Source organism: Triticum dicoccoides, chromosome 3A (genome assembly GCF_002162155.2).
Source record: "Triticum dicoccoides isolate Atlit2015 ecotype Zavitan chromosome 3A, WEW_v2.0, whole genome shotgun sequence".
NCBI classification, from domain to species: Eukaryota; Viridiplantae; Streptophyta; class Magnoliopsida; order Poales; family Poaceae; genus Triticum; species Triticum dicoccoides.
Genome location: NC_041384.1, coordinates 291,619,148 through 291,632,410, shown reverse-complemented (window position 1 = coordinate 291,632,410; position 13,263 = coordinate 291,619,148). Strand labels below are relative to the sequence as shown.

The following is a 13,263-nucleotide window of genomic DNA, read 5'->3' as shown; positions in this document are numbered from 1 at the left end:
GGGAGGGTGTCGGCGGGCGGACGGGGGGCGAGGGCGGGGAGGGGGGCAGAGCCAGCGGCGGCGCCGGCGGATCGCCCAGCGAGTCGCCCGAGCTCGGGGAAGCCATCCTCTAAGACCGTCTCAATTATTGGGAGCTCTCACTCCCAGCCTCAGTCTCACACTCTCCAGCCAACTTCTTTTCAACTGTGGATTTTACAGCAGCTACACCGGCCCTGGATATAGCGCAGTACATCTCCAGAGCATTATAATAAGGCCACTCACAGATTAAGAAATGCTAAATTATCTAAGCTAGACCTTTTATTATTCTTTGGTGGATCCTCCTCCTTCATCAACATGTTCATTCTGCGTCTAGGTTTCCTGTAATAACAACATATGTATAAGAGCAGATGAGCTTCAGACGAACTGGAAATCTGGCATGGACACAGTTCAAAAGGTAATGAAGGGAAAGTCACCAACACATCCTTTGCTGGCGTAAATACACCTTCAGGGAGCTCATGGCGCTGGCTAGCAGCGCCAGAAGCTTCAGCAGCCACTCCATCTACACACAATTATCATAAAACAAACAATTTTAGAACCACAAAATGGACCAAATTCAAAAGGAATCGCCTAGAGCTACCTACCAAGATGAGCAGGCAATTCCGCTGCAGCACCGGTACAGGAAGAACTGCTGCCTGCAACGAAATCGTGATACATAGATCCACCCAGTGGGAAGAACTTGCGAACCTAGAAAGTCAAGGCATCCTTATCTCTCCTAAATGAATATCGTGGCACGGTCACTTCGACGACATATTTCCTTCCCATCAGAGCCATGATCTCCGGCGGCATAACTGAACAATTGCCCTTCCTGGACGACCATGTTAAAGCACAGAGAAACAAAACACAAAGGGGATAAAATAAATGAATCTCAATACACATACCAATAAAACTGGACTAATTAGGAAAAGAGTCGCATGAAAATGACATATAGCAGTTTGGCTACAAATGACAGTAATGCATAAGAAAAACAAATCTATAAATCTATGTTAACTTAGACCCATCAATTTCACTACCAGGCCATACAATCTTTTCTTCTTGATCGAAGATAACCAATGAGACAGCACAAGTAAAGTACATGTTTAGCAATGCTGGCAGCACTGAAGCTAACAGCAAGGCTCGCTCAGAGCCAGACATAAAACAACTATACATATACATAACTGGATATACCAAACATATGCATGCTTCAGCAAGACATCAACCAAAACGACTTCAAATAACCATTTGAACCTCCTACCAAGCAACACGAACCATGATTTTTACCTAAGAGCTAGCATAGCTACAACGTGGACTGCAGTTGCAGCAAGACAAAATGATAATGCCATAGAATCTTCAACCAGACGTAATAAAAGCCCTCTAAAAACACCACCACCATAAAACAGACACTTCACAGCAACATCACAGGACCCACCCACAAGCATTTGCTGAATAATCTACCTAAACACAGAAACAACAACCTAAATAAACCACAGACAAATCTTCTTTTCTGTAAAAGGAGTGCATGACAATAAAAACACACACATAAACCGAACCTACCACAGACCCAACAGCACTCTGACCGTTGAAGAACAAAAGCAACCATTAAACCATAACAACAACGAACAACAACAACAACAACAACAAGGCCTTTAGTCCCAAACAAGTTGGAGTGGTGATACGGGGCTAACCCGGTGTAGGCCGATCTTTCACGATTTGAGTGGATTCCCTTGAAGAACATGAAGAACACGGGGAAGAACGGAGAGAAACCACAAGGGGAAACACTCAAGAACAATTCCAATCGCACATCCACTAGACAATCAAACACACAAGATCCACAAGGTACATGAACAACAAAAGAAAAGATACAAGGTAACGTTCATCTCCATGAGGAGGTCTTGGTGATATCCTAGACGGATCTTCCTGTGAGGGGTCTTGACAATATATCCCGCAGGATCTTCTCACATGGAGGTCTTGAACTCCATGGGAGTGGTGCTCTCTCTCTCTCTCTCAAGAGTAGAGATAGGTAGGAGCAAAGCTCACATACAAATGAGCTATCATATTTGCTAACCCTAACTAGGAGGGAGAGGGGGTCTATATATAGTCTTAGCCACGAAGGGGTAAGTGGGAGAGGATACATGGGCCGGAGGCCTGATACACTGTGCGCACACAGGGCGGTAGTACCGCTTGAGCGGCTTAGCGGTAGTACCGGACTTGTACCGCTCGATCACAGGAGCTTGTCGGGTTAAGCGGAAGTAGGGCGGATGTTGGGCGGTAGTACCGCTTGGATGGGCTTAGCGGTAGTACTGCTTGGGGTGGGCGGTAGTACCGCCCGTTTCGGACTGGGCAGATCCTCTTCTTCCTTCTCTTCCATGCTTCCCTGGTGGATGGTGTAGTTGTACGCTTGCGCTCGCACTCCTCCTCGTCATCCGCGGTGTTTTGACAGTACCTATGTATGCACACGAGTGGAGTGTCAAGTGGTATACCATCCTCGAAGGGGTTAAGTGAACACGCGTAAAGGAGATGATTCACCTTTGTATATGTGAAGTAGATGTCGCACGTGTCACTTGCCAAACGGACTCTTGACATGGTGATGTCCGTAGGATGCTCTGCATCATCCCCTTCCCCTTAGGAAAGATCCGACCTCGGATCGAAAACCAAATCACCATGGGAAGAAGATGGCGTCGCTGTGTAGAAGTGGACGTTCACCAAGTACTCGTCTTCTTGAAGCTCGAAATGGGCACTCTCCAATGTCGCACCATCTTGTGATTCCTTCAAAAGGAGTAAGGACAACAAACACTTGGAAAAACAAATGTGGTTAGCGTTAGTGCAAAACCCAGCATTCAAGAGGTTATTCACCAAACAAGTGTCGTCATCGAGCATAGCATATGGTTTGACAAAGGATTGTGACATGACATGTAAGTATATCAATCGAGCACAAGCAAAGGTATCATTGGGACAAGCATGTAAATGTGAGGTAGTGATGCAAATATGTGTGACAAGAGTATAAGCATCTACCTGAAGCTCAAAGCAAGCATTGACAAATTGCTCAATGAAAGGTCTATGGTAGGCATAAGAATCATTCACAACACCAAATAAGATGATATGTCTAAACACATGAGTCAAGTGCAAGCCAAGCCAAGCATAACGTGCATAGGGTGCAGCGAATATAGTGTGGCACTCAACACAATGGAATTGTTCAACATGTGTGAGGCAATCAAGTTAATCATGTGGCAAGCAATGGGACATGTCGTATGTGAAGAAATGACATTGTTGTAACCAAGCATATGATAGAAGTAAGTAGTTCAAGAATTGGATGCAACACATAAGGTATATATGTCATGAGGCATGTCAATGTGAAAACGACAAATCCAAGCAAGATCTCTAACATGTGCGCAATCAAGTGGTCCAAAATGACCAAAAAGTCTAATGAAGCAAGCAACACAAGTAGTATGATCCATAATATCCAAGTTCATGGTTTGGGGGTTCTCAAAAGAGAATGCTATCACCTGGAAAGCATGTCCTTGTGCGTCCTTCACAATGCCAAAACACAAGCAAGTGCGATGTATAATCTTCGTGGTAGAAGGTGGTTCACTCTCAAGAGCTTGAATGGTTAACTCATGTGAAATGGAAGTCGACACGAAGTCCAAGTATCCTACACATGCACAAAACAAAGCAAAGAACGTATGCACATGGTAGATAAACACATCATCCATCATGATGGTTCTCATCTTTTGCACGCAACCATTAGAAGCACAAGTGCATGAATAATATGATGCAACAATGGCTATATTCATGGCACTAGGAATATGGTGCAAAGAGGGAAGGCAAGCATGCTTCACAAGAAATATGTCAAAATCTCCAAATATATGTGAGAATGCTATGGGGACAAACTCAACATCAAGACTAAAGACATAGTTGCACTCAATACATGGCAAATCATCTAGCATGAGAGAGGCAACATATGGAGATATATGACAAGAAGCAATATGAATCATGTGCAAAGCCTGGTAATGGTTGTCATCAACCGCATGAAAGGAGCAAGTATGAATCATTGGTGATGCAACAAGCAAGCAATCATAATAATCAAGTCGTGCAAGCTAGTAGTGCGACGATGCAACATACTAGAGGAAATCATGGCAATCATGTCAGGTGAGCAAATAATAGGCATAGGCAATGCACATGACATATCGCAAGCACGAACACAAAGTAAGATCATAGTATCATCATAGGCATGGGTACAAAGCAAACATGGCAATAACAAGTGATATCTCCTCCAAGCTTGCAAATACACATACAAGTACTAGAATCAATCATCATGTGTAATGTAAAGCATGGGCCACAAATGTATGGCAAAGGTATAGGACCATGTAGAAGAAATGCGCGAAGTCTTTGCGCGAAGAGAGTGGTGGGAAAGACAATCAATGGGATCTCAAGTCATCATTGTTTTCTAGAGCTTGTTTTGTCAACTCCTGGGATTGCGAGATTGACAAGTATTCATGGGTACCTACACAAAAGAGACACAAACCAAAGAAATTGTGTGCGTGGTAAATGTACACATCATCCATCATGATGTGTATGTGCATGTGTGAGTTAGCATAAGATAAGCATCGCTTAAAGAAATTTGATGCATGATATAAGAACATGTCATCCATCATGAAAAAATAGTTATTATGTATGACACGATGGGGACACAAATTGAGAATGCAAATATATGGCACATCATTCATATGGAGCATATTGTGCACACAAGTATTGGGATCATGCAATGGATGGGAGTGATCAAAATCTCCTAACATGTATGAGGAAACTATGGGGGTCTCCTCATAAGCAATATCGAAAACATCATATGAAGAAAATGGACAACATTCAAAACAATGCATATCCGAAGCTAGATGGTCATGGCATGACATATGAGATAAATGATGCAAAGGAAGCATATCAATATCATTAGAAGAAAAACAAATGGCAATAACCATAGCCTTGTCATCTATGCTATAAGTGCAAATTGAGTTATTTTTAATGGCATATGCATAGTCACTATGATGAAATTACAAATATGACATATGGTTGATCTCATACATAGCATATGACAGGTCAAGCGGATTGTCAAACACGATGCGACCTAAAGAATTATGCCAAGAAATCCTATGCAACGTGACATCGCAACTAATAGACTCCACATGGCAATCATCAAATTCATCATAAATGGGTAAATCATCGCATGGGGAAGTCATACTAGCATGAAGCATGGTAATAGGTGGATCAACATCATGCAAGCAATCAATGTCAAGAATGTCCACTAGTGAGACCAGAGCATCACCTTCACCTATGTTACCTTACTCATTCCACTCAAGTGGTGTAGGTGAGGTGGGAAAGATCAAATGGTGGTCAATGTCATCATCTTTATGGAACCATGTCGCAGTCATCGCGAATCGGCGCGTCATCATATATGGGACCTAGCACCAAATGAAAGACACAATAGTGGTAGAGGTTAAGTCATTAGAAATCGAAATGGCCTCACATGCCCTATCAACTATCTCACTCTCTATGTGGTGGTTCACTCACTTCCTCAAAATAGGTGCACTCAATCTCACGTATGGAGGAGTCACTCATCTTACTCAAGTGGTGGGGGTTATGGCTCTCACATGGGAATTGGGGCAACACATCATATATGAGGCTAGTGGTGAAGTCACTCTCACTCTCAATATGATGGCAAAAGTCACTCAAGTCATCATACGTCGCCGTGGTCGAAGGGAAAATCCCATGCTCCACCATCTCGTCGCCGTCGCCATGGATAAAGGCCGAAGATGGCACATCATCACTCGCCTCCAAAGATGGAAGTATCATCCTTGCTCGTCACCATGTCGTTCGCCTCCAAAGCTTGGTCCTTGAATGCCTCCGTAGTCGTAGTCGTCGCCGCACCATCTTGAAAGAGTCGAAGTAGACTCGGCATTATCAATGCCATAAAGTGGGATGGCGGTGAAGTCAAACTTGGGAGCGTCGTCTTGGAGCTTGTCGGGTTGGACATCGTGGCGGTACTATCCTCATGCTCGCCGTCTTGGAGCTTGGTCTTCGAGAAGTGTGCTTGGGTGGAGAAGCCTTGGCCTTCATGAGTTCTTGTTCCGCCTTGAGAGCACCAATGTAGTAGTCGTCGAGGGACTTGTAGTTCTCGAGGAAGATAGTCTTGGAGATGTCGTTGCGCAATCCCATCATGAAGTGGAACTTCATTAAAATGGGGTCGTCCACGCCGGCTCGTTGCAAGACATTCTTCATCTCCTTGAAGTATGTGTCGATGGACTTGGATCCTTGGGCGGTGTTCTCCAATTGGCGTAGAAGTTATTCCGTGTAGGTTGGAGGCACGAACTCTCGCCGCATAGCTTTCTTTGTCTTGGACCAACTCATGTCGTAGCTCTCCAAAGGTGTGTGAAGCCACCATGTTGACGCGTAGTCGTGGAAGTTTCTTGTGGCGCACTTCACTTGATCTTCGGGAGGAACTTGATGTAGCTTGAGGTAGTCGTCCATCAAGCGCTCGCACTCGAGACACTCCTCGGTTCTAGAGTTCCATAGAAAGGAATCATATGGTCGATGTCGAGGTCGTAGTAGCTCGTGGAAGTCGCGGACTTGAGCTTGAGGAGCTTCTCTTGAGCGTAGTCTTAGAGTGCTTGTTGGCGAAGATGTTGTATGTCCGTAGGCAAAGATACCTTGAAGTCGCTTGGCGAAGATGCAGCGTTTGTTAAAAAGTCTTATGGCAAAAAATAGAGGACCAAGAGTCAGACGATTGGCTTGGCAGCGACGCTTGCCTAAATCCCAGGATCGAACGCCTAAATCCCAGGATCGAACAGGATGGAGCCAAAATGGCCAGGAATAACATCCTAGCGCCTGGGCTAAGAGCCAGCATTGTAGATGCCTAAAAAGGTCTAAAATTACTACGTACTCCTAAACGTATTATATTATGGGACAGAGGTAGTGCTTGTTTGCATGCATTGGGTGTAACATATGACAAGAACGGGGCTACTTGCATATGACAAGAATGGGGCCAGTGTTTTCCTTTTTTGTGTACTTAATTCCTAACCGGCTAAAGCATGATGAAGTTTACTATTGTAGTCCTTAAATTTTGCCCTTCCTTGACAGGCACCGACAGTGGACAATGCTTAACTTGTATTCAGTCACATAGTCATGATTGTTGTCAGCTCGAAGGGGGTGATCTTATATCCCAGATCCACCAGGGCATGACATTAGAAGCATTCTTCAGCCTGGTTCTCTTACATTCTCCGCTACTTGCTCGCGGCACTGGATTCTTGTGGATGCAGCTGTTTTGTTTTTGTTCGTTTCTTTGCTTGATTGCTGTGTGCTCTATGTTTGAGCTGAGAATATAGTTATGTAGTCATAACCGTGCCAATTATGGCACCTACGTAAAAAAGAAAGGGATTGGGTTAACTATGCATGTAAATTTACGACGAGTGAAGTGAAATTGATGTCAGGTCAAAATCGGGTCACCTATAAAGTTTCCTGGTCTGTTACTACAAAACTACGTTCTCTGTTCGGAAATATACTCGGAAATACTTTTCTTCCACGAAGAGGATCATATCTATTTCACTGGAAGTACAGCATCAAACATAATAAAATAAGAATGGTTCACGTTACAACCCTCAACTTGCCACTCGGTTTAGGTTGGAGGTAATTGCACCAGCGTGCCTTAACTTGCCATCGATGTTCATTTTGGTGCATGAATTTGAAAAATACACTGAATTGGTTCCAATACTTGGCACCCTTGTTCTTGATGCATGAACTTGAAAAATACTGGTTCCAATACTTGGCACTCTTGTTTAGATACGGTTCAAATCATGTTTAGATACGTCCATATGGCTGACTAGGCATGCCAATGTATCGTGAGGCCAATATATGTCCATATGATCATCGGGCCCCACCTGTCAGCACGCAACGCAAATAAACAAAAAAAAAACCAAAGTTTAAGTCGCGGCTGGGGTTAGAACAGATGACCTCTGTGTAACCTCGACACGGGCTAACCAGCCCACCCAACGTGCTTCTGATCAGATGAGGATAGATATACCTTATTGTTGTGCGCACAGATAGATATCTCATATATCTTATACATCACTCTTTCTTTTTGAGTTGCTTATACATCACACTTGTGGGGTTATATAGGCTGCAGTCAGTGCGACCCATTTTCCACGTGTCAGTTTTTTGTCCATTTTTTGAAATAACAAAATAATCCCCTTTAAAAAGAAATAAAAAAATATGTAAATTATAATAATTATAAATAAAATAAATATTCACGTAATTATATTAATATTTATGCATTCTAAAATGTTTGTTCAATTATAAAAGTGTTTATCATAAAAATAAAAAATTGTAAAATATTTTTATTAAAAATATGTATACAATTTTCAAAATCTCATGTGTTAATATAATGTTCGTGTAGTATATAAAATTTTGTGTTGCGCCCTGACAGGTGGGACCTGATGGGCATGGTGACATATATTTGCAAGTCAGGCATGTTGGCCTGCCAAGTAAGCCATACGGATGTATCCGAATGTGATTTGAATCGTATTTGAACAAGAATGTCAAGTATTGAAATTAGTTTGATATATTTTTCAAGTTTAGACATTAAAGTGAACGTCAACGGCAAGTTCAGGCACCACCAGTACAATTACTTCTTTAGGTTTCAACCCTCAACTCCAAAAACGGTTATCCTACCCTCTTAACTTGCCATTTGGTTCACAAATCAACCCTGGCTCGGTTTTGACTATGTTGACCACTGACTAGACATCGCCACAGCAGTTTGGACTAGGTCAAAATTTTGAAAGTTATTTGCCCGTGTTTAATTAAGGTGCGGTCCACGCGTTAGCACAGAGATCTCCGGCCCTTCCCTGCCCTTGCGCGCGCCCGAGCTCCACCTACTCTGCCTCTTCTCCCGAGCTCACCCGCGCCCTTGTAAACAACACCGTGACGTAAGACCAAAGCAAGAAATAATCCAAAGGACCAGCAGGGTCTGTAGCTATCGATTTTGCCTGTGTTTGCGTGTGCTGTTTTGCCGAGAGCGCCACCGCAGATCGATCGACCCAGCCGGCGGCTGATTAGTTTCCTATACGTGCGTGAGCTACTACGAGCAATAGATCCACCTGCCTGTGTGCTAGCTTGCACTCGCTCGTGAGTTAGCTCTCGCGAAGATCAAACTAGGGTTCTAAGAGCATCTCTGGCAGACCCTCTTATCGCACGGACCACGAACCTTTAAAGTGAGTATAAGGTGCGCATAATATTCTGTTTTATTGTTCGGCCTTACAGGGTCTGTTAGGCCGCAGCGCGCGGCAGCCCTCAAAATAAAAAAAAACAAATTAGACAATTTGACCGCAATTCTGATAAATGCCTACAAATTTGAACAATCAAACATAGTTTGCGCGGAAATTGAACATAGATTCACAAGTCTTGATCAAGACTTGATCTTCCAATTGCGTGTAGTTTTTTGATCTCGCGCGCACTTTTGCTTGTGCATGGTCGAACACCCCCTCCCCAATCTCCTCTACCTCATCTTCTTCCACATCGTGACCGTCCACACCATCATCCATTTCATTGTAGCCGTAATCACCGACTGAGACTTGATCAATGTCGACGGAATTGTCGTCCAACATGTGCACAAACTCGGCAGCCGCATCACGCAAACTGGAGCTACAATTTTGCTTCACAAGTCATGAATAATCGCAATGGCAAAAAGCAAAAACAACTAGAAGAAAATCAAAGTTCCATACCTTACGCACATTCCATCGAACACCTCGGGGGTGGCGGTAGCAGCGTCGTCGGCGGGCGTGCTCAGGGAAGCTCTTGCGGTGGCGATCGAAGGAGGTGGTGGCGCGGTGCTCGTAATACCTTTTTTGGCCGCCTTCTTGCGTTTCACCCCCACCTTGCACATCTTCATCGGCAGGGTGGGGATGGCCTAGACCAGATTCACAGAGGCGGCGGCGGCGAGCGCGCGTGCCTTCCAGGCGGTGGTTACGGGAGCGACACGGCTGGCAACGAGATGTGCTTGAGGGGTTGGCGCATCCATGACTTCGACGGTGACGGCTGAGAGGCATCCATGGCGGTGCTACAAAGCCGGGGAAGGTGATCCAAAGCGGGCGGAGGAATATCAATGGCGGCGGAGGGAAGGGAGAGCAGGAACTGCCACACGGAAATGTCCCTCCCGCCAAATCTTGCTAGCCATAGGGGTCACCCTCGGGTCGACTTCCCGCCCCGTGTTTCTAAAGGTCGAGGGGAAGAATTTGCCACACCCTGCAAAATTTTCTAAAGGCCGTGGTCCGATACGGTATCTATACGGGCCACTTTTTTTTGCGTAAAACTGTAAACTGACGGTTATTTTTCAGTTTGACGCGATATAAGGGGTCTGCTAGAGATGCTTTAAAACCAACAGCTGGAGCTCATCGCTACTACACCTCGAGCCGAAAGAGAGGAACAGTGACTCGGCTTCCCCACCGTCCACGGTGGAACTACACACCAGGCGGCTTGTTGAATATATTTGTGCATGTATCTGTTAGGTTAATCTCCTACTGGCCCCGCCTCTAGTTTCCTTGTATAGATGAGGCTGAGGGCTGCCCTTGTACCTACATATACGTGCACCGTGCACCCGATCAATACATCAAGAGTTGCATTGCCTCTAATATGGTATCAGTTTTCCTTCCGATCCAACCCTAGCTTCCGCTCCTAGCCGCTGCCGCCGCAGCTCCTCGCTGCTGCCGCCGCCATCTACTTGCACCGCCGCCACATCCTCACCCCGGTGCCGCGCGCGCATCACCCCATCCCTCCCCCTCTCCCAAGCCGCCTCCCTCCGCGCCGCCGCCACCTCCTCACCCCACCGCCGCCGCATCCCCACCCACCCGATCGCCCTCTCCACGCCAGCCACGCCGCCACTCCTCCCCTCGGTCGCCGCTGCACCCATGGCTTCTCCCTACTCCGCCGCCTCCCTCGCCTCCAATCCCTTCGAAGGTCCGGCCCCTCCCGGTGGAGGTCGTCCGTGATCTCGATATCTTCGCCCGCGTGCCTGTCGTTCTTAACTACGCCTCCTCCACCTACTATGCCTGGAAAACCTACTTCTCCCTCGTCTTCCGCGAGTACCACCTCATCGATCACGTCGATGGCTCTGTCGACTCCGGCCTCATGTTCGCGGACGACGACTCGCTGACCATCGACGCCACCATCACTCGCTGGCTGTACCAAACCATCTCCAAGGACATCTTCCACCATTGTTTGCGACACCGATGACGCGCAGACGGTGTGGGCAAAGCTGAACGGGCTCTTCCTCGACAACGCCCTCCAGCGCCGCGTGTTCCTTCAGTAGGAATTTTTTGGCTGCCATCAGCTTGACTCGTCCATCGATGATTATTGCATGCGCCTTAAGAAACTTGCTGATGAACTTCGCGACCTCGGGGAGCAAGTCTCCGACGACCTCCTCCTCAGCACGCTCACCGCCGGTCTGAACGAGGAGTTCGACAACGCGGCCTCCAACCTCACGTTCCTCCCAGACCCGACCTTTCCTCGGGTCATGGCCTATCTTCGGTTGGAGGAGAGGAGGATGAAGATGGTGAAGTCCCGGGCCTCGCACACGGCTCTCATGGCGGGCCCCTCCCGCGCCGCTCCTCCCACGGCGCCGCAGCCGCCGCCGATGCCGGCGTCATACTTCCAGGCGCCCCCGGCACCCGTCTACTAGCCGCCGCCCCCTGCCCCTGATCGTCGCCGTGGGGGGCGCCGCGGCAAGAAGCAGCAGCAACAGCACGGCGCGCGCGGGGGGGAGGGGGGCGCCAGTCGCAGCAGCAGCAGCGTCGTCGGCGGGCGTCCTCGGGAAGCTCTTGCGGTTGCGATCGAAGGAGGTGGTGGCGCGGTGCTCGCAGTACCTTTTTTGGCCGCCTTCTTGCGTTTCACCCCCACCTTGCGCATCTTCACCGGCACGGTCGGGACGGCCTAGACCGGATTCAAATCTCGCCACATGACGAGAAGCCACAACCTCACTGCCCTGGGGGGGGGGGGTGGCTGTAGGAATCTAAGCCAGAGCTCCATCAACTACGTCTAGACAAACGAATTTGAGGAGGATCGGAGCCCGGAAGACAAACTCGAAGAAGTGCTGCCATCCACCCGAGCGTCGCACCTGAAAGGACTAAAAAACTCTATACTAAACTACTAAGAGGAGCGAAGGCCTTGGGATTCTCCTCCCCACCAGCGGCCGCCATAGCGACAGGCGGAGGGGATGCGAATCAATGGGCTCGCCCGTGAAGTCTCGAGGGGTGAGTTTGCCTTACCACTTAGGGTTAGGGGAGAAAAACAAGAGGTAGTAACAACTATCCGGGTTTAGGAATAGAACATGATATTGAGCATCCCATGGTCATCCCCATGGACCTACGATCATCACTCCAAGCACCAAGTGGACCGATGACAAGAGAACACACGAGTGCTATCGAGACTGAGGTGACATTCTCCTTACTGAACTTCCATTGGAACCACGTGAGACATGGCTAATACCTCAACCGGGAATGCTATGTGTGCTTAGGTATCAAGAAAGCAGCCTCGAAGACACTCGAGAAGAAGACCAAGTCATGATGGATACGAACGAAGGAACACGACGAGAGGAGTCGCCAAAATGGTACAACGAAAGAACATCCGACCCCTGCCCGAATATCCGACGCCCCCAAGATGGAGATGATAGCCGCAGAACAACGAAGGATGAGGCTATAGTGGCCGAACATCCGACCATGGCCCGGACATCCGGCACCAGCCGGACTTTGGTCCCTCCCTGGAAATCCGGCTCGAGGGCACCCATACGTGTCAAATCCTGGCCTCCTCTAGGCCAGACATCCTACCAAGGTCCAGACAACCGGCCAAGGCCGAGATATCCGGCGCCTCCTGAATGGCCGACATCCAGCGCCTGAGCGTGCAGAACCGGGCCAAGGCCCATGTAACCCCCTCCATCTATCTTATTTAGTCCAAGACTATAAATAGACCATCTCCTACCTCTAGCTAGGGCTAGCAAAGTATATGAGATCATTTTGAGAGAGCTTTGCTCCTTGTACCTCCATCTTGAGGACTAAGACCTCCTAAGGAAGAAGGGTCCTCATCGTTGGATCATCAAGACCTCCTAAGGGAGAAGGATCTCTCTAGATCATCAAGACCTTATCTCCTTTGGATTTGAGAAGAACCTTTACCTTTGTGCTATTTTCCCTTGATTGTTCATGTTATACTTGTGAATCT

At 47.3% G+C, this 13,263-nt stretch overlaps 1 protein-coding gene across 1 annotated transcript in view; it reads left to right on the top strand.

Annotated features, from left to right (window-relative positions):
- Positions 1-7,508, top strand: part of LOC119268097 (serine/threonine-protein phosphatase PP1-like) — an 18,648-nt gene extending 11,140 nt beyond the window's left edge. Inside the window, exon 4 of the mRNA XM_037549601.1 lies at positions 7,144-7,508. Within this exon, the coding sequence (XP_037405498.1) occupies positions 7,144-7,167 (24 nt within the window). The 3' untranslated portion in view covers positions 7,168-7,508. The remainder of the gene's footprint in view (positions 1-7,143) is intronic.
- Positions 7,509-13,263: the final 5,755 nt, after the last annotated feature.